Here is a 25,981-nt window from a genome sequence, read left to right as displayed (position 1 = left end):
CCTAGAAGGGCCTCCAAAGCTGCGGCTATGTCAGGAGGGTGCTGGTTTCTCTCCTCTTTGTTAAATGGAGGGACCCTTACCTCTTGGCGGTGAGCATTACAGCTCCAAACAGCCCCAAACAAGCATCCTTCCTGCCAACCATCCCTCTCTTTGTTTCCTTTTCCTTTTCTTGCTCAGTGAAGCTTATCGGGGTAATATTGCTTACATCACCTGTATGTCCTACTTGTGCTCACCACCCCAAGTGCAGTCTCCTCCCCTCACCTTATGTTGGACCCCCTTTACCCTCTTCCTCCCCCACCGCCCGCTTCCCCTCTGGTAACCATTCTGTTGTCTGAGGTGGATCGTGCTGTGAGTTGTGGTTTGTTGTTTGATTCGTCGCTTTCTGTTGTATATCCCGCATATGAATGAAATCATTAGGTGCTTGTCCTTTCCCCACTGACTTACTCCATTTAGCACAGGTACTCGCAAGATCCACCCACGTTATGGCAAAGGGCACTATTCCATCTTATTGAATGACTGAGAGTAGCATCCACTGTAAAAATGTACCACATCTTCTTTAACCAGCCGTCCTGCTGCCCCCTCACCAGCTTGAGCGGAGGCCTCAGGCTCCAGAGGAGGTGGGGGGGGGGGGGGCGGGGAGGGGGCCGTGCAGAGTGGCTTCCCCAGGAAGGAAAGGCTGTCCCCAGCTCCCAACACCCTATGCCTCCTTCCCTGGCGATCGCCCAGGAGCCTTCATGACCTCGGGGCCAATTTCAGGGACTGGACGGTGAGGATCCACAGCAGCTCCAGCTGCTGCCTACTTGGGGCCAGATGAATCCAAGAGGCCTCACTTTGGCTCCCGACCCTCACGCCCCCTCCCCCAGGGAGCCTTGACCCCGCCCCCTGGAGCCCCTGACTCGTTCCCTCGGGCGCCCCAGCTGCCCCGCCCGGCCCAGGTGCTGAGGACTCGCGGCCACGTGCGGGCGGAGGAGTCTGAGCTCCCCGCGCTGTGGACAGGCTACCGGGGTGGACGCGGCGCGGGTCTGGGCGGGGTGGAGGCCGCTCCTGCGCAGCGACCGTGGCCCCTCCCGCTCCTAGCCCCCCGCCCCCGTTCCACGCCGGCCGCTCCGTGACGTCACAGCCGGACCCGCTAAACCGAGCGGCGGCGGCGGCGAGGCGCTAGGGTGGAGACTGCGACCCGGAGGTGCCGGGAAGGACGGACGGAGCGCACCGCGGCCAGGACAGGCAGCAGCTGGAGACGCGAGGTAACGCCGACCCCGCTCCCTGCCCACGGGGCTCGGTGCTGGGGCCGAGCGCCCGGGTCGCGGGAGGAGCGGAGGAGCGCAGGGGAGAGGGGTGGCGAGGGTAGGGGGAGCCTCCAAATAGCTGAGCGCGGGGCTCCGGGCGGCCAGGGCGCAGGACGCACAGCGCGCCCCGTCCCGCGGCGCTTTCCGGACGCGCTGGGTAGAAGCCAGACCCTCGGGGCGGCGGCGAGCGGGATAGCACCCCCGAGATCCAGGGGCGCCCCCGACGGCGCCCGCGGGCGACATTAACCCGGAGCACAGGTATGGCTGAGGGCGTGCGTGCCGCGGGTGAGCCGAGGGGTACGCCGGGGACCCGCCCGCACCGCCCTTTCTGCAGCCAGGGAAGTGTGAGCTTTGAGGGTGGGGGAACCGCCATCCGCCACGGCCCCTCACCTCTCCCCCTGCCCGCAGCCCAGCCCCGAGCCATGGCCCTGAGCGAGTTGGCGCTGGTCCGCCGGCTGCTGGACGGCCGTCACTCCAGGAAGCTCATTCTGTTCATCGTGTTCCTCGCGCTGCTTCTGGACAACATGCTGCTCACCGTCGTGGGTACGTGCGCCCTGCCCCCCCGCCGCCCGACACCCCTTCCCTGGGCGCCCCACTCACCCCAGCGCGGCCTGGGAAACTTGGAGAACGCGCTTTGCAAACACACATCCGCCAACACGGCTCCGCTGGGGCTACTGAGAGCCGCGCTTGTGGCTTCGTTTTCCTGGTGGTCAGGTCCGAATGTGACGCCCGATACAGCCCAGAGCTTGTGTTTCCTCCTGATAATGTCCAGCCCCCACGCCTGCCCACTGTCACCGCGGTGAAAAAGATTTCTTTTAAGGGCTGCTAATTTTCAGAGCTCGCAGGAAGGTTTTAAGACTTATTTTGCTCCCTGAAAAGGAGGGCTAAAATGTGATGGAACATCTAGGAACAGAGTAAACGCCCCTCCCTCGGAGAAGGGAAGTGGCAGTTCAGTCCGTTGGATCCTTGAATGACTCAGGGTGGAAACAGTTCTAGACCATTTCAAGAGCAATTTGAAGAGTGTTCCTTTCAGCCTTTTTCCTAGAATGGGTTTTTAAAAAACCAAATAACTTAAACCCAGCTCTCATAACTCGCCTCGTTAACAGCAAAGTGTTCGGCATGCTTTCCCTTTGCAATGTCCACATTTGTAATGAGTAAGAGAAAGTGTTTTTTTTTTTTTTTTTTTTAAATATATTTTATTGATTTTTTACAGAGAGGAAGGAAGAGGGATAGAGAGTTAGAAACATCGATGAGAGAGAAACATCGATCAGCTGCCTCTTGCACACCTCCCACTGGGGACGTGCCCGCAACCAAGTTACATGCCCCTGACTGGAATCGAACCCGGGACCCCTCAGTCCGCAGGCTGACGCTCTATCCACTGAGCCAAACCGGTTTTGGCTAAGAGAAAGTGTTTTTTAATTTCGACTCCCAGGGGTGGGAGTGGTATCTCCCCTCTCCATTGGCAGGTTTTCTTGAGACTGTCTCAGAGCAGCAAGCGGTCAGGCGTTCAGATGATCAGAGATGGGAGGGGTGAGGTGGGTCGGAGTTCAGTAGCCAGGGCCTCCGTCTCCTTGGTGTTGAATGTTCTGTTGTCACACACGTGCCCAAAGCTGCTGCTATTACAACAAAAGGTTTTCCTTTTTCTCTACTGAAAGTCTCAGAAATTCTTGTGTGCTCCGGATAGGATGCAAACTTGCCGGTTCCCGCCCGAGAACTAGGGATGACTTCCTGCAGGTTTATTTTTTTCTAAGACACACAATGCAATTTAGGTTTCTGTTTCCTTGACTCATTCAATTAAAGGTCTTTCGAGCCTCTTTCTGAGAAGCTCTGGTTGTTGATCCTGGGTCAGCACGGACTCAACTTCAGCCCAGATTTTGCTTTCCCAAAGTATTCCTGGGGTGGAACCCTGAACGGAGAAACCCCAGGGAGGAACCGATTCTCTGGAACTAGCCTCCTGGGGCGTCATTCTCTCTAGGGAGCTAAGTAATGTCTGTAGGGGAGGGGGCCTTCCTGGGGTGTTCATACCCCCTCTCTGTGTCTCACTGATATTGGACGTGACCACCGCTCTTCTGGCATTTGTCCCAGGGAGGGTCTCAGTGTAGTCACCACCTTCCCGTTCTGTCTTGTCCCCAGTCCCCATCATCCCAAGTTACTTGTACAGCATCGAGCACGAGAAAAATGCAACCGGAGTCCCGACTGCCCGGCCAGAGCCCACAGCCTCCCCCTCGGATGGCTTCCAGAGCATCTTTTCCTACTATGACAACTCCACCGTGGCCAGTGGGAACACCACCGGAGACCTCCAGGGGCGGCCGCTGCCCAAGGCCACCACACAGCACATGGTGACCAACTCGTCCGCGGGCCCTTCCGACTGTCCCAGCGAAGACAAGGACCTCCTGAATGAAAACGTGCAAGTTGGCCTGTTGTTTGCCTCCAAAGCCACGGTCCAGCTCCTCACCAACCCGTTCGTAGGACTGTTGACCAATAGGTAGGTGATAGTGTTTTGGCCAAAGAGTTTATTTATATTTATATTTATATTTATATTTATATTTATATTTATATTTATATTTATATTGTTCCAAGCTCATTTCCCCGGGGATTCTGTTTCTCGTTCATTTTTTTTTAGCAGAATCTGTGAACCAGTAGAGGGTGAGCTTGGGGAAAAAAAAATCCAATCCCTTCTCCTTTTTTATTCTGCCCATAGTTAATTACGATTTCCCATTCGTTCTGCCTTTCATTGCTGCCTCTGTTGCTTAAAAAGTAAGAAAATGCTAAAACAGAATAGAGGCCCTCCCCACGTGGGAGGACTTAGATTCTTGTCTAAATGCCGGATTTCGTCATCGGATTCTCCGCGCCATGCAGTTTTCTCTTGTCTTCCACCGCTGGCCCCGTCCCTCCGTGTAGAAAGCCAGGTGTCTTCTTTAGAGCTGGCGGGGTGAAGCCTCAAGGAGCTGGCCAGGTGGGGATGTGGGGAATGGTGGGTCATTCTGCTGCTGAGATGACAGTTCTGAGGTGGAGGTCGTGGGCAGTGTGGCAGGTTCATCCCCTGCCTGTTTCTGAGCTATGCCCACATGCACACAGGGAAGGCAATGGAAGCTGTTTTCTGCATCATTCCAACTAGCTAATAATGCCCCAAATCAACCCAAAACTAGGTTTATGTAAACCTAGATGTTCTGGACTTTTCTGGGCCCCCATTACTTTGAATACTTGTTCGTATTTCCATTGTTGGTGACCTCCCAGCAAGGCTCTGTTCAGAAGGGGATCCAGCTCTGCCCAGCCCATGGAGGCTCAGGAGGGGCGGGGTGTCAGCTGCAAGGAGGGGGAGCTGATTCAGCGTCAGTGGTGGCGGCAGGCTGCCATGTGAACAGTGTAGCCCCGAAGGCAGAAATGCAAGACATGGCCGAGGAGGAAGTGGTCAGAGTCCTATATGTGAACCAGGTCTCGAAGCATGAACAGAGCCAAAGACTAGAGATGGGGGAGGCAGGGGGGCTGTGAGCTAGGGAGGGTAGAGCCGGGGAACGGGGTGGGCGGGTCTATAGAAGGCCCCAAGTGGTAGGTGGAGAAAGGAGCGGGGTTTTTATTGAGGGGCTGCTTGGAAGCCATCAGAGGTTCCAAAGCCAAGTGGAAGAGTCAGCAAGGAAGCCGGCTTAGAGCAGGTCCACCCAGCACCCAGTGTAGGCTGGGAATGGAGGTGCTTACACCTGCCCAGGCTTTGGTCTAGGGATGGGGCGGGGCGGGGGGAGGGAGAGGAGGAGCCCAGCAGGGCCCTTGTTTAAATATTATCAAGCATTTCATGAGGTCAGCAGCAGGCATGGAACCAAGCCTGGGACCCTTCTCAGGGTGGGGCTCCGCATGACAGGGGGCTGGGGCCAGCTCTGGGGCTGGGGTCCGTGAGAGAGGAGAGCGGGTACGGAGATCTGCCTCCCCCCGCACAAGCTGCCCTCGGACACACGGAGGGGGCAGCCGCTGTACCCATGGCGAGCTGGACGGAAGCACATGGTCACCGTTGGCCATTTGGTGTTCTGGACTGAGGAGTGCTGTTGAGTTGATTGGAACAATCCTAAGCCAGGCCCAGCCAGCCAGTCTGTGCGAGGCAGCGGTATGGAGCCGCCACGTAAAATATGCCAAGCAGATTACCTCCGAGATGACGGCCTGCCTGCGAGTCCACCAGGACGCACCACTGGCTGGGCGACGAGGGGCTCCCCCTGCTCTTTAGAAGGACACCGGGCAGGCCTCGGTAGTGCGGGGGTTTTCCTCCTTTTTCCAAGACCAAGAGCCCTTCTGACATTGCATCTGGTAGCTCTGGCGGGTGGCTCGGTTGGTTGGAGCGTCATCCGGGACACCAGAGGATTGGGGGTTCAATTCCTGGTCAGGGTACGTGCCCTAGGTGCAGGTTTAATTCCCAGTCGGGGCAGGTGTGGTAGACAATCGGCCAATGTTTCTCTCGTTCCCTTCCTCTCTCTAGAATCAATAGAAACATATCCTCGGGTGAGGATTTAAAAAAATGCATCTGGTATAATTACAGCAAAGGGCTCAGCGTTTTGTATTCTGAGACGGCAAAGAGCTCAAAGGCTCTGTGGGAAAATGGAGGACATTATTATAATGATGCCCTGTTATTACTGTGGGTGTGATTGTCATATACAGGGTAATACTTAAAAATTGGGCCGAAGGGATGCGAGCATTCCAGTTTTCCAAATGCAGGTGGCAAATGAAAAGCATTGAAGAAGTTCCCTTCTTTTTTTATTTAATATATATTTTATTGATTTTTACAGAGAGGAAGGGAGAGGGATAGAGAGTTAGAAACATCGATGAGAGAAACATCTATCAGCTGCCTCCTACACACCTCCTACTAGGGTATGTGCCCTCAACCAGGGTACATGCCGTGACTGGAATCGAACCTGGGACCCTTCAGTCCACAGGCCGACGCTCTATCCACTGAGCCAAACCGGTTAGGGCAAGAAGTCCCCTTCTTGTTTTGAATGCTTTGTTTATTCCATGAGGAAGAGACCTGTTTATGACCAGGGAGGCCTTTCCTCTATAGCAGTGGTTGGCAAACTCATTAGTCAACAGAGCCAAATATCAACAGTACAACGATTGAAATTTCTTTTGAGAGCCAAATTTTTTAAACTTCTTCTAACGCCACTTCTTCAAAATAGACTCGCCCAGGCCGTGGTATTTTGTGGAAGAGCCACACTCAAGGGGCCAAAGAGCCGCATGTGGCTCGCGAGCCGCAGTTTGCCGACCACTGCTCTATAGTAACTACTACAAAGCTTTGACTTGCAGCCCCCAAGGCTCCTGGGTGGGGCTCTGGGGGGGAAAAAAAATCTTTAAGAGAAACCTATTTTTGTTTTGTGACCTGTGAAATGTAGTCTATTCTTAAGGTGAATAATCCACTTTGGAATTTATCTAGAGCAAAATTTCGAACCCTAACTGGTTCCCCCAGCTACCAAGCAAATGTCAAAATAACCATCTTTTAGCACTTCCTTGTAATGTGGGACATACAAGGGCCCTTGAATATCGATGCTGGCAGAATAATTGAGTGAAGTCTGGCCCTCCAAAATGATGATGATTTGTGATTTCCCCCCCAATGTTTTCCAAGCTCCGCAGACCTGAGTCTGGGGACTTGCAGCATTTCTGGGCACACCATGGTTCTGCTCAGAGAAACGATAAACACGTTCCACTTCTCTTTACAGAATCTTCTCTTGTGAGCCATTGCAAATCGTCTTTGGTGTAATTTGTGCCAATCACATCCTCAATTACCAACAAGATGTGCGATTCGTTTTCAGTATTGTAAACAAGTGTGCTTACAACAGCGTTTCACGGCCGGCGACTGTGTTTCCGATTAAAGAGTCGTTCAAAACACAGAGCATCAGAGCTTGGAGAGAGTTTAGCAGAGGCTTTGGGGCCAGTCCTAGGACTTGACAGGCCAAGAGCTGGCCGTTCGGGAGGAGGAAGTGTTTGCCCAGGACCAGACCAGGGCCCAGCCTCTCTGTGCGGTGTCTCCCCACCCCCCCTTGTTCTTTCCACCTGCTTACTGTTACACAGTGTGTAAGTTTGGCTCCTAAAAGTCAGTAATGCAGGTCAAACTCTCCCTTTCTTGCATCCACTTAGGCTCTCTCTGGTGGTCCCAGGCTGGACTAGTAAAGGCCCAGACAGTGAGTTGTTGATGGTTCTTTGTAACCCAAGGGCAGGGGGTCCCGGGGAAAATCAGCCTGGTTTTCTAGACACGGACCTTCCCTCACCTCCTTGGCCCTAAAACAAAACAAAACAACTCTATTTCCAGCCACTGATGTGAGCTGGTCTTCCTTCCTAGCATCTCTGCAGTGCTTCTGACGGGGAAAAAAGAGGCTGCCTGAACCCACCAAGACATGGTGTGGGGGAGCTACCCACAGACAGGCAGCTTGGAGCCACTCCTTCTCCGTAGCCGTGATGCTGCCGTGTGAGTGGCTTTTGTGGGTGGATGATGCAAGAGGCAGGCTGCCTGCCTGTCCTTTTACATATCAGATCAGATTGCACGCCAAACCCTACAAATAAAACAGGACAGTGCGTGGAAGCATGGTAAGGGTTCACCGGGGAGTCATTTCTCTTGGACTTACTCTTCTGATGCCATATTTTTACTGAAACACTCGTGACCAGATAGGGAGCAGAGGACCTCGAGTGTGGCAAGTGGAGCGGTCACACCCAGGAACACTGTCTGAAGCCTGCGGTGCCTCGGGTGCCGTCTTGGAGGCGCGTGTGACTTATTTTGTAATTCCAGTTTGTTTATTTCAGGATTGCCGTGTGTGTAAAAGGGAGTAAAAGGACTAATACAGTGGTTCTCAACCTTTCTAACGCCGCGACCCTTTAATACAGTTCCTCATGTTGTGGTGACCCCCAACCATAAAATTATTTTCGTTGCTACTTCATAACTGTAATTTTGCTACTGTTAATGAATCGTCATGTAAATATCTGTGTTTTCCGATGGTCTTAGGCTCTACAGCAGCGTTTCTCAACCTGTGGGTCGCCTAAGACCATCAGAAAACACAGATATTTACATGACGATTCATAATAGTAGCAAAATTACAGTTATGAAGTAGCAACGAAATAATTTTATGGTTGGGGGTCACCACAACATGAGGAACTGTATTAAAGGGTCGCGGCGTTAAAAAGGTTGCGAACCGCTGGGCTAATACTTAGCAACACCTGTTAGCATTCAGCCCGGCAAGTGGATTTCAGACACGCGCCCACATAAAAGCAATGCTCCGGGCAGGTGCACCATGGGAAAACACCTTTCCGTGTCTCTGTCCGCACATCAGACGCAGAACGTGGCCGCGTGGCCTTCGCTTACTGAGCATAAGGATTGCACAGTGGTTGATCTTTGGAACGGAAAGTTATTCCAAAACGAACGGGGTGGTGAGGGAAATGGTTAACCCCGGGCAGCTCCGGGGCCTCCCTCCTTAGCTTGTCATTGTCTCCGTGGTCTGCTTTTTATCAAGCCCGTGACAGCGGCTTAATTTATTTCCATAGTTACCTAGTGTATTTGAAAGCCAGTTATTTTCCCCCACAGATCGTAGCTCACATCTGAACGACACGGAGGAAGCCACAGGGCACAGAATCGCGATGCAATCTGCTGTGGTTAAACCCTCCCCCCCCCCCTCGCCCCAAGCTGGTCGGTCTGAAGTGGGCTTTGTAGGAATAAGCGGTGACCTTTTCAGCTGCTCAGAGATAGGGAAACCAGCTACCCCCGACGCTGTTAGGGTGGCGTGACGGGGCCTTCCCGTCTGGAATCGGAAGAAGCTGGCCGTGGAACTGGCCGTTTGTCAGGGCCCAAAGCCCCTGCTTGATCTGTGTGTCAGGGACGGGGGGACACCTCGGAGAGTAAGAGACCCATGGCTCCCGTGACTCCCTGTGCACCTCTGGGAGCTGAGAAAGACAGACCCCCCCCCCACCCGCCAGTGGAACCTGAGAATCTGGTTTCATTTACAGAATGATTGACAATAAGCTTCCCAGAGGGGCCTGTCGATTTAAATTATTCTGTTTACACACGTGCACTCCCCGAACCCCCTTTCAGGAGGGTGTTGGGATCACTGAAAAAGGAGACGTCACCTCTTGTCTCTTCTGGTGACAGTTTGTAACCCTGTGTGTGCTTGCTTTTGTCTCTTACCGTGTGGGGGCGCGGGGGAGACTGAGGTCTCTCAAGCCTGAGGTTGGAACTGGCGTGGTCTCCATGGCAAAGGTAAACTAGTTAGTAGCTTGTCAGTGATGAAGTGGGGGATACGCGGGTTCTCCACCCGCCCTGTCGGGTGTGTTGAATGACTGCACCCTGACGGCTTTGCCCTTTTTTCCAGGGACTCAGTCTGTGACTTGCAGTCTTATTCCGATTAGATTAACTGCTCCCTGGTGCTCTGCGGAGGATGGCCGGGGGCTGGGATGACTCAGCAGGGGTGATAATGGGAGATTTGGTTAAAGGTTTGCCGCATCACGTTTAGCTGTGCTGGGCAGGACTCTAATTGAGAAGGCATTGCATCCAGACAGGAGACGACTCAGATGTTGATGACTAATGGCAGCCGAGGCTCTGCCCACTCAGGAGAGACTGTGGGGAAGGAGAAAGGGCATTGGCCATCTGCCCATCACTCAGGGACCTGGGCCTTGGCTGACCCTCCTTGGTGGATGCTGAGGGGCTAGAAGGGTTGAGGGTGGATCCAGGAGGGTGTCTTTGCGCTGGGCTGGGCGGCAGGGCAAGGCTGCCCGGCAGTTTCCATGGGGCAGCCCCGTCAGCGGCTTGGCCACCGTTGAAAGTGTAGGGCCCGTGTGTCCGGTAATGAGACCGAAGTAGCATGAGCCCACTGGTGTCTGAAGCAGTTGGCTTGCGCTGCGACAGTGGGTGAGCCACCCCGTCTCTGAACCTCGCTTTCTCACCCAAGACGAGGGTTTGGACTGGCCTTCCTTTGAGTGTTCTTCCAAATCGGCCATTTGGTTATCCTGTACCAGGTACGGTGTACCTGCTTCATTAAGTCCCAGAGGGATTTTAAAAGCAGTAACTGTGTTTTGTAAAGAAAACAGCACCTGCGGTGCAGAGCCAACTGGCTTTGGGTGAAACTATGGACCTGTTCCACTCACCACACATGAACTTGTGCTCCTGTTATCAGGGTCCCCACCTAAGTGCATACTAGCAGGACCTGGCCCGCCTTAGATGCTGGAGATATGTTGGTGCCCTGAATTGGGGGCCAGTTACTTCAATTCGCTGAGCCTCAGTGTGTCCATCTGAAAAATGGGAATAGAGCCAGCGAACTCATGGAACTGCGAGGATCCTCACAGGTGGCACTGCCCGCTCTTTCCCCACGGACGGTCTCAGGGACTACCAGGGCCTCCTGGTGACAAGGAGCCCGCCCCAGCTGTGTCCTGCCAGGTGACCTGGGCCAGTGGCCATGCTGCAGCCTGGGCGTAAGACTCACTGGCACGTCAACAGCTTTGCACACGTATGGAAACGGCATTCATTCCGGGGCAGCTGCGAGGATTGTCATACGTCTGTTCTTCCCCCAGAAGCAAAGCACAATAGTTGCTGAGAAATATGAACTGCCTGGAGCACTGCTCTCTGAGCCTCCGGCAAGTTTCCTCATTCAGGATCCAGAGCACAGAGCGGTCAGGTCTGGGCTAATGGAGACGAGAGAGGCTGCCACGTGATGGCCATCTGAACGGCGGTTCAGAGCCGGTGTCTCTCCTGGCTCACCAGGTTCACCTGCCTCACCTGCCCCACCTGCCTCACCTGGCTCACCTGGCTGGCCTTCAGCCCCGCTTTGTGAATTGCATGCTCTTCTCAGGTCACAGTGGGGGATCTGCATGGGTGTGTGAGAAGGAATTTGTCATGATTTGAGGATGCTCTTTCGTTTCTGGATGCACATGAAGCACTTTAAAAAAAAGGAGGGAGAGCATGGCCAGGAGCACTGTTGGAAAGGTGGTATTGAAAGCCTTTGGCTCCCTGAGGAGGTGGGAGAGTTTGCAGGAAAGCCCTGGGCTGGACGAAGTGGCCTGGGGTGAAATTAGCCAGAGGACGTTTAACAAGTCACTCATTTGTGCCTGAGTTTCCGCACATGTGAAATGGGCAGGCGGTCGCTGTCCTTGTCAGTCGTTGAGCTGCTGGGTGTAAGTGCTTGAGGACTGAGTGAGTGAGAACTACGACTTTTAGTCCAGAGGAGAAGAGCCCTTCTGGGCTGAGTGACCGGGACCTGGGACTTTTTGGTCTAGGACCCAGGGCTGGGGGGTGAGGCCTGGATATGCTCAGGGCTGCTCTGGGCTGACGCAAGCTCCGAGAGAGCAATGGCTCAGCCAGCGTCACACACCCTTTCAGCGCGGGGGACCAGGAAGCTGCCTTCACGCGCATGCCCCATGCAAATGGCAGGGACCAAGGTGTCTGCTTAATCAGCAGAAACAGAGAGGCAGAGGAAGGGGATAAGGGAGGCGCCCTGGTCGCAGCGTACACCCACATCTCATCAGATACCCGGTTCTGGGAGGTGGGCGGTGGTGAGCTCCCTGGGAGGCTGGCGGGAGACTTGCTGGGCTAAGGGCAGGGCCAGGCGTCCAGCCAGGGGCGAGATACAGAAAGGCCAAGGTCTTGGCCTGTAGGGGCTATGCTCTTACGGAGCAATTAGGATGTAGGGTTTGTGCCCAGAAAACGAGGCCTGTCTTTCTCGGCTGGCCTCCCTGGGCTCAGCATGAAGACTGATGTGATGTCTTGTTCCCTGACACCTCTTCGATGCAGTGCAGTAGTCTCGCTGGCCCATCAGATCCTGGAATCATTTGATTGCAATTGTGCCTTTGGAGAAGCTCTAGCAACGACTACGATTAAAGAAATAATAATTAAAAAACGGTGGAACCAGGGGCTGTATACATGGGCCGTGCCCTGGGCTACTTGCCAATATTGTGTTAACATTTATTCCAGAGAAATGTCTGTTCGGACTGGGAGTCCATAAACGTATTCACACTCCGAGACAGTCAAACACAGAAAGGTCACGCAGGAAGCGCCAACTGTATGAGTTTTTAGGAAAGTTGACCCAACACTTATCCTCCGGATCCCAGAGGGTAGGCAGGAGAGACGCGGCGCGAAGCCTTGAGAAAACACGAAGCAGTCGCCGGATGTCCCTCGCGGTTTTGGTTTTTGTTTTGCAGAATCGGCTATCCAATTCCAATGTTTGTGGGATTCTGCATCATGTTTATCTCCACAATTAGTAAGTGCCTCGTGTCTGCCTTTGGAGCGTGGGTCACGGGAAGGGTTCTGATGGCCATGAGCCTGGAGTTGAGAACACAGATCACGGGCGGGGGCGGGGAGGTTGGTAAAAACTGCAGAAAAGAAATTCAGAGAGGGGGCATCTTCGTGGGCAGAAACGGTGGTTACTATGGAAACAGACCCTCGGGCGGAGGGCCTCAGAAATGCCTGTTTGACCTGGTTTGGTCACAGTGGCAGCTGCCTGCCCTGCCCCAGCCCTGCCTGGCCCTTCTCCCCGCAGTGTTCGCCTTCTCCAGGAGTTACGCCCTCTTGCTGATCGCCAGGTCGCTCCAGGGCATCGGCTCCTCCTGCTCCTCCGTGGCTGGTAGGTGTGGGCGTGCCCGAGTAAGTCCCTGCCCGGGGGGTCTTGAGTCTGTCCCAGGGGCCACCAGCATGGCCCCATCGCCAGCCCCTCCCCTTGCGAGCTGGATGATTCAGAGAATCAAGGTTTCGGTGGTGGTGACTGGCCGTGGGCTGTGGAGAAGGTCCCCGCCTCCTCGTTGGACCCTTCTTGGTCTTCCGTTTTCATGAATCTGATGGGTTTGGGCGGCTCCCAGGTCCAGGTTGGGGCGGGAAGGCGAATCATGGATAATTCTTTCGACGTTTCTTTTCCGGTGTAGGGATGGGCATGCTTGCCAGCGTGTACACAGATGACGAGGAGAGAGGCAACGCCATGGGGATCGCCCTGGGCGGCCTGGCCATGGGGGTCTTAGGTAGGTAAGGTACACGCGGAGGCGCACTGGCAGCCTGTCTGTGCCGGACAGCGACAGTCCTTCCTCCCTGATTCCCTGTTTCTTTTCGTTCCCTACTTTCGGGGAGCCTTCCTGACGGGGGAGGCCCTGGGATCCCCCTGCCTCTACCCCCAGACTTGCCGGGGAACCTTGGAAAACCAGCCCCAGACCTCCCAGGTCCAGACGTGCAGGAGGCTTGACCAGGATGGTCTGCCAGGATCCTTCCTCTCCGCTCACACGTCTCTGGGTTAACGCTGAGAGGACCTCCCCGCCTCCGAGTCTGCCCCCGCCCTCCCTGACTGGCCTCCCAGACCAGGGATGGTATCTTCGCCACCAGAGATCGGGGTCCCCTCCTTTTTCTCTGTTATATTCCCCCCTCCCCGAGCCCACAGTCCCTGTCTGTGCTGGTGCATAAGGGATGAAGTCCTCGCCGACCAGGATCTTGTTCCCCTCTGACCTTCACTTTGGGGTGACCCTTCGGGTCTCTTGCCCGTGTCCCAGATGTGGAACCACTGGGAGGAAGTAGCCAGGGCACTTCACACCACTGGATGTAGAATAGGGTGGCCACCGCCAATAGCTTCTAGAGCAAAACAGAGCGAAGCACAAGAAACCAGTGGACGGTCCTTGTGGGGTGGGGCTGGGGACATCGGCCCGGTCTGAATGATTCGTCGCTCTCTCCCTGGCAGTGGGCCCCCCCTTCGGGAGTGTGCTCTACGAGTTTGTGGGGAAGACGGCCCCGTTCCTGGTGCTGGCTGCCCTGGTGCTCCTGGATGGAGGTGAGTCCCCGCGCGGACTGTGGCCGTGACCTGGGCACGTGTGCTGAGCGGGTCTCTGAGCCACGCCTCCTGTCTTTCTCCCGCAGCCATCCAGCTCTGCGTGCTCCAGCCGTCCCGGGTGCAGCCGGAGGTGAGCCTCGGGGGCGGAGGGCGCTGCACCCGCCTCGTCCCCTCTTCTAACCCTTGTCCCGCTTTGTCCCCAGAGCCAGAAGGGGACGCCGCTGACCACCCTGCTGAAGGACCCCTACATCCTCATCGCCGCAGGTGGGGCTGCCCCTGGTGCCCCGGTCCTTCTCAGCCCAGGGGTGGGGGCGGATGGCGAGGACCAGCATTCACGTCGCGGCTGGAAACGTGGGGCTGTGCAGAGGCATAAAGGACACAAGGAGGTTCTACGTCACGGAAATGGTTTCCTTCCGTCATTCGTTTCTGACGCTCAGCCAGCTGCTGGTGTAGCTTTTCATTTGGGGCAAAGGTGTCTGCGTCTCGGAGGTCCCCCCACCCCAAGTTGGTTGTGGGTCACGCTTGCTCTGCGTTGGTGGCAAAGGCCGTCCCTGCTTGGCCCTGAACTTCCGGAAGGAGGAAGGAGTCCGTGGCCTCACTGCAGGCGGCTGGCTGGGGGTCTGACTCACCTTGACCCGTGTGACCGACACCAACAGCAGAGCCCGAGGGCAGACCCAGCGGGCGTCCTGCCCAGCAGAGAGGCCTGGGCGGGGACTCCCTGTGGCTTCGGGGGCTCAGAGGAGCTCTCTCGGGGAGGGTCCTGGCAGCATTCACCCACGGGCTGTCCCCTCAGGACCATCCCAGTGACAGGCCTGGGCTGCCCGACGAGGGACCAGTCTCATGCTGCCTGGCCTGGGTTTGGTGGTCAGCATAGCGCTTGGGGTCAGGCTGGCGGTGGGGTGGGGGGCGGGGGGCGGGGCAGCCCTGAAGTGTGGCTTCAGACCAGCCAGGGCTCTCTGCAGCCAGCGTTAGGTTAGTCTAAGCAGGAGTCCCGAGCACGAGGGGGGCGGCAGCCAGGTGAAGTGGGTGCATGCCCGGCCCGCAGGTATTCACATTCAGGCTTTTCCAAAAAAAGGCGTTTTGTTGGAGCCTCTGCTGCAGGGTCTGGTCGGGGGCACCTGTGTAACCCGGTGTAGGTCCTGTCTGTCCAAAGGAACGCAAACCTGGTGTGGTCACCTCTTCACGCAGGGGACGCTCTCCGTGTCCCTGACCAGCAGCCTAGAGCCAGACACCCCTGGAGCCCTGGCTGGCCTGGTGGGGTGAGGTGTGGTGAGAGAGGGGGCCCCAGAGATGTGACTCCCTGCACCTCGGGCAGGCACCTGGGCAGGCTGAGCAGCTGGGCCCCTCCTGCCTCCACCTCTCTTTGACCCTCACTGTCTGGTCCCTGGTCGTGGAGGGAGGTACAGGGTCCACCCAGCACCAAAGGCCAGCCCACCAGCAGGGCCAGGCACCTTGGCCGGGGGAGTTGGGGGCCGGGTGGCGTCTCATTGGTCCCAGTGGATTTCACTACAGAAGTGACTGATGGCACGGAGAGGTCAGTACCACGGAGAGAAGATTTTGTTACTCACGGTTCCCAAGGGAAGGGGGCTTCCACGTCCCTTAGAGCCACGCGGGGAAGCACCCATTGTGGTCAGGGGGCAGGAAGGGGTGGGGGGGCATCCAGGCCAGAGCCTTCCTGGCGTTTCCATGGGAAATGAAGGGCAGGGTGAAAGCATGGCCTTGGCTGGTCTGAATCATCCCGGCCGCCTCCGGGGCCTGGGGGCCGTCCAGGTTGCCTGGTTCTCCTGCCCTGAGTGGATTTGGTGGGGCGGGGAGGGGGCGTGTAGTTTGGTGTATCAGAGCTAGATAATGAGGGGTTCAGGGTGTGGGCTCTGGATAGCAGGGGAGATGCAAACAGTGCCGGCAGGCAGTTTGGCTCTCTAATTAATGTAAGTGAAACAGACACAGAATCTAAGAAAACAGAGCAGGGGGTGAGGGGTGCCCCGTCATCTCAGCATCGCTTCTGTGTTCCGCCTTTAAATGTCACCAAGACAGAGACCTTTCTTCCTTACGTGGGCACCTTAATCACGATTGCGTGATGTTCTTTCAGTCAAGATTTTAGCAAGTTAGAGGTCCTTTCCTCACCCCCCCCTCTCCCCGGGGCACAGCACAGGGAGCTCTCAGGGCGATGGGAACGGTTCCGTGTGTCCTGGTCCAGTTGGTTCTACGTTCCCAAGGGGTTCTGGTTCTCAGAGTGACAATGGGGCATTTGCAGAGAGACCCTAGATGCGTAGTTGATTGAAAAGAAATCCCACAACAGCACGTCTGCACGGAATGCCCTGGATGTGGGGGCGTCCCGGGGCTTCATTAGGAAGATCTGCGCTCATTGCATGGGGGGGGACGCAGGGGCAGCGGCCTCCGGTGGCCTGAGTCTGTGTGTGGTCTGTGTGCGGCTGTGTGACCTCACGCAAGTCACTCCGTTAACGATTGGAGCTCCCTGTCTTCGTTAATAAGTCAGGAAAGTTAAACCAAGTGATTTTGAAAGTTGCCTCCAGTTCAAACTTTATGTCTCTGGGAATCTAGTTGCTATAATAATAATAATAATTAATAACTATGCCAACCCTCCTCACTGTCCCCTTGGCCATCATTTCTTTTCCTTACAAAAGTAGGACAAGTTCTGGGTCTCCACGCTGCTGGCGCTGGTTGTGGGCACATGAGGTTTCGCTGTGCTTGGGGTGGTAAAGGGACCCTCGGGCCTCAGACGCCCACTAACCCTCTTGCTTCCTTAAAGGGTCCATCTGCTTTGCAAACATGGCCATCGCCATGCTGGAGCCGGCCCTGCCCATCTGGATGATGGAGACGATGTGTTCCCGCAAGTGGCAGCTGGGTAAGGCCTGGGACGGGCTCCTGTGCGTCTAGGACTTCTGTCCCCAGGGCGGATCCGTCACCGTCGCCCTGCGGAGCTGCGGGGGCCAGGATGACGGAGTGGCTTTCTGTGTGACACTTCAAGGGGTCAGTGCTTAGGGGAGCGGCTTTGCCAAAGACGCGGAGCCGCTCCTCATGCCTCATTGCCAGCCCTGAGCTGTGTTCCCAGATTTCCTTCCTCTCTGGTCCCCACGGTAGTTGGGGCCCAGGTGTTTCCCGGGGTTTGGTGGCCGTGGCTGGGAGGGTCCCGCATGGGCTTTGCGGCGTGCTCGGGCTGAGATGTTGTGCTGACGTTTTGCTGTCTTCCCTTAATTGGCTGGGGACCCGAATCGAATGCGGCAGGCCCTGCACAGGGCACTTAAGCTGTTCTGTCCTCTCCCTCCAGACACAGCCTGGGGCTGGCTTTATAGTCTACAGTCAGTGAGGGGCCCGGGCCATCGGGCTAGATCGCAGGCTGCCTCGGTTCCTCAGGAGACCTCTGGCGGGGCTCAGCACCCAAGCCAGACGGCCCCCTCTCCACCAGTGACGTCACCCCTTCCTCGCTCCGAGCGAGACTTGGTTGTTCAAGAGAATCACTTTGCTACCCCTGCTCTGCGCCATCTGCAGTGTGGTCTCCGCGGCGCGTGGCCACCTCTGCCGGAGCCTCGCAGGCCCCTCTGCGCCTTGGTGGGCGGGCAGCCTGGGTGACCAGAGCGAGGACCCAGGGCCCAGCCCGTCCCCGAGCCCGGGCCGCCCAGCCCCTCCCTGCTCAGGGTCCTGACGGGGCTCACGGGAAGCCAGTCTGCCCTGATGCCTCCCCGATCATTTCCGGAGAAAGATCGGAGATTGGAAATCAAAGCAGCTTTCACTAGATGTGTGAAAGGCTCGGAGTCAAATCTGGTATACCTGATTTCAAGAAGAAACACTGGCATTTTGAACTCCAAGAGTCTGAAAAGCCATCTTTCTGGAAGAGGGTTTCCTATTGTTTTAATAGTGAGTAGGGACGATCCCCTGGCAGCCGAGCCTGGTCCGCCTTGGGTCAGCCTCCTGTTCACTGCCGAGGGCACGGGCAGGCCACCCCTGCCACCAGCAGCTGGACATCGGCCCGGGTGCACCCCGAGGTCACAAGGTCCCTCTCCTGGGAGAGCGCTCAAGCTTGAACATTTATCTTTTTGGAATGGAAAGATGTTCATAAAGCTAATTGGAAAAAAGCAGGGTGTAGAACAGTAGGTATAATACCATTTTTTTGGGAAAAACCCCAAACAAAATCCTGTGTGCACACATTTATGATGTACACGTAAACTTGGCAGGTTTATTGTTAAAGGGCCTTGACCAGGGCTCGAACCCACAACCTTGGCCTATCGGGATGATGCTAACCAGCTGAGCTACCCAGCCAGGGCACGTACACATAAACTTATAAGGGAAAATAATGGCGGGGGGGAGTTATCCCAGGGATGGGTTTTGGGGTTTTAACCTTTTTGGGGTCCTTACCTTAATGTTCCCTAATTTCCTCCATGCCTATTGTCTGTCTTCTGTTCTACAAGGAAGTGGGAGGGGACAGGCCCCGGTACTGTGTGTGTGTGTGTGTGTGTGTGTGTGTGTGTGTGTGTTGGGGGGGGGGTGACAGGTGCCCTGCCCTGACGTTCCAGCGCCGTGGGCGGGTGTCGGTCCACGTGCAGAGCTCCCCGCCAGGCAGAGATGGAGGCGCCGATAGAGAAATGAATTTCATGTCTGCAGTGTCTCCGCAGCTTTGTGGACGGACGAGCCGTGTGGGGTCCAGGCTGGCCCCGCAGCCGCCGGATATTAGCTGCCCGGGTGCCGGCCCCAGGGCTGCATTGAATCAGCTCTCATCGCCACCGCGGCGGCGACAATGATTAGTTTTCCTAACATTCGGCCGGTATCAGTGCTGATAAGGTGTCCTTTTCATCACTTTCAGGCGTTGCCTTCTTGCCAGCTAGTATCTCTTATCTCATTGGAACCAATATCTTTGGGATACTCGCACACAAGATGGGGAGGTAAGATGCAGTGGAAACAACGCTCCCTGTCTGCTAATGACGCCGTTCTTTAAAAAAATGCTCCGTGTTTCTGCCTTGGCAATGACAAGCAATTGTTGTGATTTCCATTGAAAATCTGGACTGGGGGACAAAAAGGAACATGTACTGATGGTGGGTTGTGTTGTTTTCCATAGGTGGCTTTGTGCCCTGCTGGGAATGATAATTGTGGGGATCAGCATTTTATGCGTGAGTAAAAGACCACATTTAACAAGTGGAGATGGTCAGTAAATAAATAGAACTTCTGCTCTGGGCAAGAATCATCGAGAAATATCGTTTAGCAGTTTGAAGCTTGTTGATAATGCGTTTTCTTACATCTTTTATTTTATTTTCTTCTAATTTTTTTTATCATCTGAGAAATTTTGGACAAAACTTCTCCAAGGGATATGTTTTCATTTAATGCCAGTTGGAAGTTACTATATCGTTATATGTCACCCACCCCCACCCCCATCACCTTAAACATTACAATGTCTTAAGCACTTTAGGGTGACTACCCTGGGACAACAGCAGGATGCTTTTTTCTAGAATAAAACATCATTTTCCTGTGGCTGAGATCTACCCCAAATGGGTTTTTGGGTCCTTGTCAGAAAGGGAGTGTGGACCAGGCCGATCTCGCGCATCGGGAATTGACCAGTGTTTTGTGGCGCTCACAAAACCCGTTTCGGCTCCGGCTGGAAAGATTGGAGGGTCTGGGTCTCCCCAAACCCATCCTCCTCCCCTGTTTCCTTCAAAGGGAACACTCGTATCCGGCTGGAGACCACGTATTTTGAAGACTTTCCAAGATAATTTCGAGCTGCCTGTCATGTGATTTTAGTGTAACGTTCTATTTCCTCTTACAGATTCCTTTCGCAAAAAACATTTATGGACTCATAGCTCCCAACTTCGGAGTTGGTTTTGCAATTGGTGAGTCGCACGAGCCTGGTGCCTCGACTTAAAACGGTCTTTTTCCCCCCATTGCCGAGAAAGATTTCCTCCACTCGGGCTGAACCTAAACTTTCCAGAAGCGTGAGAGGAGGCTGTGGGCAGCCAAGCCCAGGACAGCCCGTAGATCGTCCGCAGAAAAACGCCTGCTTCCACGCCTAGTCATCTGCCTCCTGACAGCCAGTGTTTTAAGAAGCGTGGGATCTGCAGAAGCTGGCGCGCCACTGGGCAAACCAGAGCGTCCCCCACGCAGGGCCCTTGGTTTGGGCTCAGACCTGAGAACAGATCTTCTCAGGGGAGGCTGGGGGACCAGGCTTCCGGGTATTTTGGTGAGGTTGGGTACGGAAAAGGTGGACAGGTGCAGTGGTGACCACCTGTGCTGCAGGAATTTTCACGGGCAAACAAGACGAGTGTTTGTAACGTGAAGAACAGTAAATCCTACGTTAGGAAAATCCTGTTAATATTTTGGACGAACAGTCTACGTTGGTTTCTCCTTTAGAACCTGTAGGTCGATCACGATACAAGTAAATGCTGAGTTGATCGCAGGGCAAGGCAGGCATTTATCCCTGGGTACAAAGAGAGCGGAGCCTTGGCCGACCCCTCGGACCAGGTTAGGTCCCCTGAGTGTATAGGTGTCCTCTCACGTGCCTTCGTAGCAACGCTCACCATTGTAATTCATTTTCAACCCTTTGCTTAACTCTCTGGTTCTCCTGTGTCTCCACACCTTGCACATACTCACATACTCGGTGATCAGCAGATACCATTGAATGAAGGGAGTTTCCCGCATCCTCCTGCCCCTGGTGCGTGGGGAGGTGAGGGAATGAGTGGTCTGCGGGGGGCATTCCCAGATGCTGTCTCCCTAGTCAGTCATTGCCAGGCCCCTGGGATAGGTGGGGAACCGATGTTCAGAGAGAGAAGGCATGACCGCCCTCACCCAGCCAGGGGTTTGAACCCAGAACATGTGCTCTTTTTTCTTTTTAATGTATTTTTACTGATTTCAGAGAGGAAGGGAGAGGGAGAGAGAGAGATGGACACATCAATGATGAGAGAGAACCATGGATCGGCTGCCTCCTGCACGCCCCGCACTGGGGATCAAGCCTGCAACCCGGGCACGTGCCCTGACCAGGAATGGAACCGCGTCTCCTGGTCCATAGACTGAAGATTAACCACTGAGGCATGCCAGCTAGGCTGTATTCTTTCTTTGTGCTTCCTGTCCCCGACTGCTCAGGAGACCAGAAACTGTACTACTGGTCTTGTGGTGGTCGTGTTTTTGTTGTTCCCCCACCCCCACACCCCGGTAATGAGCAGACTTCTTTCGATTTTAGTTGCATGAGTAGGGCCAGATGGTCCCTCAGACTCCTGGTTCTGATTCCTTCCGACCCTGCCCACTGTGTGGGGCCAACGTGTGCTGGAGAGGAGACTGGGTGAGGCATGTAGGCGTGTCTCCTCGTTGAGGTCAAGGGACGAGTGGACCAGAAACAAGTGAACCAGGGAAACAGTAACAGGAAGCAGGCGGGGGTCCCCAGGGCCAGTGAGCAGCAGCTGCTGGCTCTGGAGAATGGGGGAGAGCCACCAGAGGACTGAGTGCCCTCTGTCAGAGGACAGGCCACTTGGACAGTGAGGACGAGGTGAGGCAAGGCAGGGAACAGGCACCTGGTGGCCTGGTCCAGTCCCCGCCTCAGCTGCCTCCCATCGGTCTTCAGCCAAAGGTGTGTTGTAGGGAGTCTGGCTCAAGACGTGCAGGTGGAAAGGAATTTCGCCAGAAGGGGAGGAGGCAGCAGGGATGTGAGGTTAGGACCATCCTGACATCCATCCCATCTTCAGTGTGCAACCGTTCTCTATAGACGTGTTCCCTGGCCCCACAGGCATGGTGGACTCATCAATGATGCCCATCATGGGCTACCTGGTGGACCTGCGGCACGTGTCCGTCTACGGGAGTGTGTACGCCATTGCAGACGTGGCCTTTTGTATGGGATACGCTATAGGTAAGGGATCGGCCTGACAAAGCCACCTTTGATCTCGGCACGAAAGAGAGTGCCTACTGAAGACCATCGGAACCTTCGCATCTTTCCGTGGCACGGCGTCCGCAGAGAGCTCACCTAATTCTCTCTTTCCTGAAGGTCCTTCCGCTGGCGGGGCTATCGCGAAGGCAATTGGATTTCCGTGGCTCATGAGAATTATTGGAATAATTGATATTCTTTTTGCTCCTCTCTGCTTTTTTCTTCGAAGTCCACCTGCCAAGGAAGAAAAAATGGTGAGAAAACTTTAGGACGTGTTGAAGTGTTTCTTGATCGTTGTAGCACAGTCTTTGGATCCTTTTTTTTTTTTTTCCCCCTTTGGAGACTTTAGGTTTTATTTTATTTTTAAATTTTTTGACATACTTTTTATTGTTGATAGTATTACAGATGTCTCCTATTTGCCCCTCCCAGCCCCTCCCCCCCCCAGGCCTTCACCACCCTATTGTCCGAGTCCATGGGCTATGCCTGTAAGTATGTAAGTTCTTTGGTTTATCTCTTCTCGTCCCCCCATCCGCACATTGAGGTATGCTTCTTCATTCTAAAGTATGTTCCTGCTCCTTTTGGGGAGAACTCTCCAAACATAAATGGTAAGAGTTCCTTTTTAGTTTATACCACATCGGACAAGCCTCTTCTTTTACTATAATCAAGCATTATGGTTATACATCTGTAGAGTAAAATTATTTTTGTCCATAGATTAGCAGTCGGTAAGTTCTTTTGTCAATGAAATAGAAACATGGGATCATTCTCCGTTTCTCGAACATCTTGAAAATACGGACATCGGCCCTGCACGTACTCCTACGATCAGCCATTGCTGGTGCTGTTCGCCTTTCTCCCAGCCCTTGCAGCTTTCAGTAATGGTGACTCAGGCCTCACGGCCTAAGATTCCGGAGCTGGTTCTAGTGTAGGTAACAGGCCCTTAGGGGAAAATGCTGTATATGCACCTTGGGGCACACAGATAACGTTGAAATTCATAATTTTCATGACCAGAATCATAGCCATAGGCAAGATAGAATGTGAAGGATGCCTCTTTTGCCTATGTTCCAAGTTACCAATTCTGAGTTTGAATTTTGAAATGCATCAGCCATTTTAACCTTCCTGATAAGCAGTCATAGCTGGAGGTGGTGGGTGTTGCTGCTTTGTGAAACATCTAATGTGATAGATGCTTCTCCAGCTAAAGGCAGAGGCCCTTAGGTTAGGGGTGAATGGGAGAAAGCAGGGGAGGTGGCATTTGTGGTTCATGAATGGATATGCAGTTCGCTCGCCATGTTCTGCTGGGAGGACAGCCCGAGTTCTTTCTGACGGTTGAGCTGAAGTGGATCTGAATGCTTTGGCTTTTCATGAACTGCCCTTTTATGATTTCCCCCAAACAGCGGATTTAAAGACAGACGCAGACTCTGAAGTTAGGTGCGATGCAGCCTGTATTAGCTTGGGGCATTTTTTTTTTTTTTTTGCATTCATCAATCTGTTTAATATATTTGAAAAATATATTCAGCACTATGCCTTTTATTATGTAGGATTTAACTTGGTCATTTAAAATATTTTTATTGATTTCAGGGAGGAAGGGAGAGGAAGAGAGAGATAGAAACATCAGTGGTAAGAGAGAATCATTGATCGGCTGCCTCCTGCACGCCCACGCTGGAGATCGAGCCCACAACCTACTGTGACCTCCTGGTTCATAGGTCGGGGCCCAACCGCGGAGCCATACTGGCCTGGCTCGCTCCATCACTTTGAATTACTCATGACCCATTGGACTCAAAGAAGAGGCATGGAGGTGCTGTGGAAATACTCTGATGGAGGCCCCCTCTCTCCCTGCCTCTTGCTCAGTCAGTGGCCTCTCCACAGCCCTGTACGGGGCGGGGAGGGGGGTCTCTCCAGGACTCCCCTCTTTTCCGGCCTGGTTGTGTAGGTTCCCTTCCCATCTTTGTTTGACGGCCCCAGCATAGGACTTTGCCCGAATCAGGCTCAGGAAATTCTCAGTGCAGCAAGGATTTGATTAAGTCTAATCACTGACAAATGCCTCTGTCACCCGGGAGACTGTAAGACTCTTGGGAGAGAGGGAAGGGCTGGCATGGGCCCTGGAGCAGGACTGTCACCTCTTAGGGTTGTTGGGGGAATTAAAGGAAAGGATCCCACAGAGGGCTCAGCCCAGGTCTGGCACCCAGGAAGTGCTCAGTCATTCTTGCTTTTACCCAAACCTCTGACTTTGGTCCCTGTCTCATCCTCCTCCTCTTCCCTCTGTGACGTAAGAGCTTCCTTTTGCTCTTCAGACCCCAGAACTGCCGAGCGGTCTCCCGGCCAAGGCAGCAGACGTTGGGCAGTGGCTGTGGCGTTATCGTTCATTGACAGCCTGATGGCTTATCTGGGGGGACGGGGAGGAAATGGTGAGGTCGGAAGACCAGTGTGGGTGCGGTGGGAGGTGCTTGCCCAGCCAGCTACGGCTCTGAGAGCGGCTGAGTGAAGGCTGGCCCCAGGGCTGCTTCTCCTTCCACAGTTCAGCCAAGGCTTTAGTTCATTTGAAAAGAAAAATGCTGCAGGAAATGTAAGAGAGTCCTGAAGGCAAAGCAACAAGAATTACCGGCTTCCAGAAAGCCACTTTCGCCGTGAAATGTCAGAATCCTTCCTGAGCGCCTAGCAGGATGAATCGTTAAACACGGGAGAAAAAGTGCATCTCGCTGCCCGTCATCGATGCCGTCATCGAAGGCATCGCATTGGATGCCACTTGACTGGCACGCTGGCAGCAGTGAGGGGGGCCAGCAGTGCTGCCCACTCACTGTGGAGACCCCTGGCTCCAAGGACAAGGGGGACCAGGGCAGGTCAGGTGGCCGTGCGGAGCAGGGATTGGTGACCGCCCCTCTGAGTGTCCGCACTCAGGACCCGCACTTACCAAATGCGGGGGCACGTGAGAGCGGGAATAGGAAATACAAACCGTCGCAAATAATTGGTTCATTAGGCCGCATCCTGCTGATGTTTGGACTTGGGCTCTTCTGTATTGAACGGTCTAATGCTGTCCTCACGGGTCCCAAGTCATACAGTCCTGAGCTGTTAGTGAGCACTGGAGTTTTTCTTCCACTTGGTTTACTGGATTCCTGTGGGGTTCTTTGTTGTTGCTGTTTGTTTGTTTTTAATGATCCGTGTTGAGTTAGCAATGCAGGTGGAGAGGCAGAAACTGTTCCGTGCCTCAGCAAGATTAAGAAAAGTCACACGATCCTTTGAAGGAGACTGTATTCCAGTTGTAAGACCATTAACATGCAGCCGTAGCTCTCAGAACCCCAGTCGGGAACAGCTGCGTCCTGGTGTGGATTTTCCTTTCAGGTTGAAGAGTTCGTTTCAAAGACGGGGCATGTTTCTGGCACCCATGGTTGCCCAGCCAGGAAAGCAGGCGGTGTGGTGTGAGGATTGGGGCTGGCTTTCCCTGGGTGGCTCTGGGCTCTCCGCGCATCGACTCACCAAGTCCTTCCCTCTGTCTCCTCGATGCTGCGGGGTGGGCAAGGATGGGGCCACCGGAAGCTAAAGAGGCTGGGTATATTCTGTGTCTTACAATCTACTTAAAGACATGTGCCCTGCCCAGCTGGTGTGGCTCAGTGGTTGAGCATCGTCCCACGTACCAAGAGGTCGCTGGTTCCGTTCCAGGCCGGGGCTCATGCCCAGGTTGCAGGCTTGATTCCCAGTAGGGGCCATGCAGGAGGCAGCCAATGGATGTTTCCTCCCATCCATGTTTCTGTCTCTCTTTCCTTCAAACGTCTTCTTTTTAAAATCAATTTTTAAAAAAGTTAAAGAGATGGAGCCCTAGCCAGTTCGGCTCAGTGGATAGGGTGTTGGCCTGGGAACCAAAGGGCCCCGGGTTCGATTCCGGTCAAGAGCACGTACCTCGGTTGCAGGCTCCTCCCCAGCCCGAGCACGGGTCAGGGCTCGTGCAGGAGACAGTCAGTCAATGTGTTTCTCTCACATAGAGGTTTCTCTCTGTCTTTCCCTCTCTCTTCCACTCCCTCTAAAAATCAATGGAAAAATATCCTCAGGTGAGGATTAAAAAAAGAAAAAAGAGATGGCGGGCTTAAGCTTTTGGCAGGTTGGGGGGC

The 25,981-nt window shown here is 54.4% G+C and overlaps 1 protein-coding gene across 1 annotated transcript in view; it reads left to right on the top strand.

The window, feature by feature from the left end:
- Window positions 1–1,166: 1,166 nt before the first annotated feature.
- SLC18A2 (solute carrier family 18 member A2) overlaps window positions 1,167–25,981 on the top strand; it is a 28,645-nt gene continuing 3,830 nt past the window's right edge. The window contains exons 1-15 of the mRNA XM_080687485.1: window positions 1,167–1,244; window positions 1,695–1,829; window positions 3,420–3,771; window positions 12,429–12,487; window positions 12,767–12,850; window positions 13,146–13,238; window positions 13,943–14,032; window positions 14,119–14,162; window positions 14,236–14,296; window positions 16,803–16,898; window positions 18,852–18,930; window positions 19,104–19,155; window positions 19,806–19,869; window positions 21,753–21,872; window positions 22,008–22,141. Of these exons, the coding sequence (XP_080543611.1) occupies window positions 1,709–1,829; window positions 3,420–3,771; window positions 12,429–12,487; window positions 12,767–12,850; window positions 13,146–13,238; window positions 13,943–14,032; window positions 14,119–14,162; window positions 14,236–14,296; window positions 16,803–16,898; window positions 18,852–18,930; window positions 19,104–19,155; window positions 19,806–19,869; window positions 21,753–21,872; window positions 22,008–22,141 (1,449 nt within the window). The 5' untranslated portion in view covers window positions 1,167–1,244; window positions 1,695–1,708. The remainder of the gene's footprint in view (window positions 1,245–1,694; window positions 1,830–3,419; window positions 3,772–12,428; window positions 12,488–12,766; window positions 12,851–13,145; window positions 13,239–13,942; window positions 14,033–14,118; window positions 14,163–14,235; window positions 14,297–16,802; window positions 16,899–18,851; window positions 18,931–19,103; window positions 19,156–19,805; window positions 19,870–21,752; window positions 21,873–22,007; window positions 22,142–25,981) is intronic.

The sequence above is a fragment of the Plecotus auritus genome, assembly GCF_963455305.1.
Source record: "Plecotus auritus genome assembly, chromosome: 9".
In the NCBI taxonomy this organism is placed as follows: Eukaryota; Metazoa; Chordata; class Mammalia; order Chiroptera; family Vespertilionidae; genus Plecotus; species Plecotus auritus.
The sequence above is the reverse complement of the archived record's forward strand: the minus strand, read 5'-3'. Positions and strand labels throughout refer to the sequence as shown.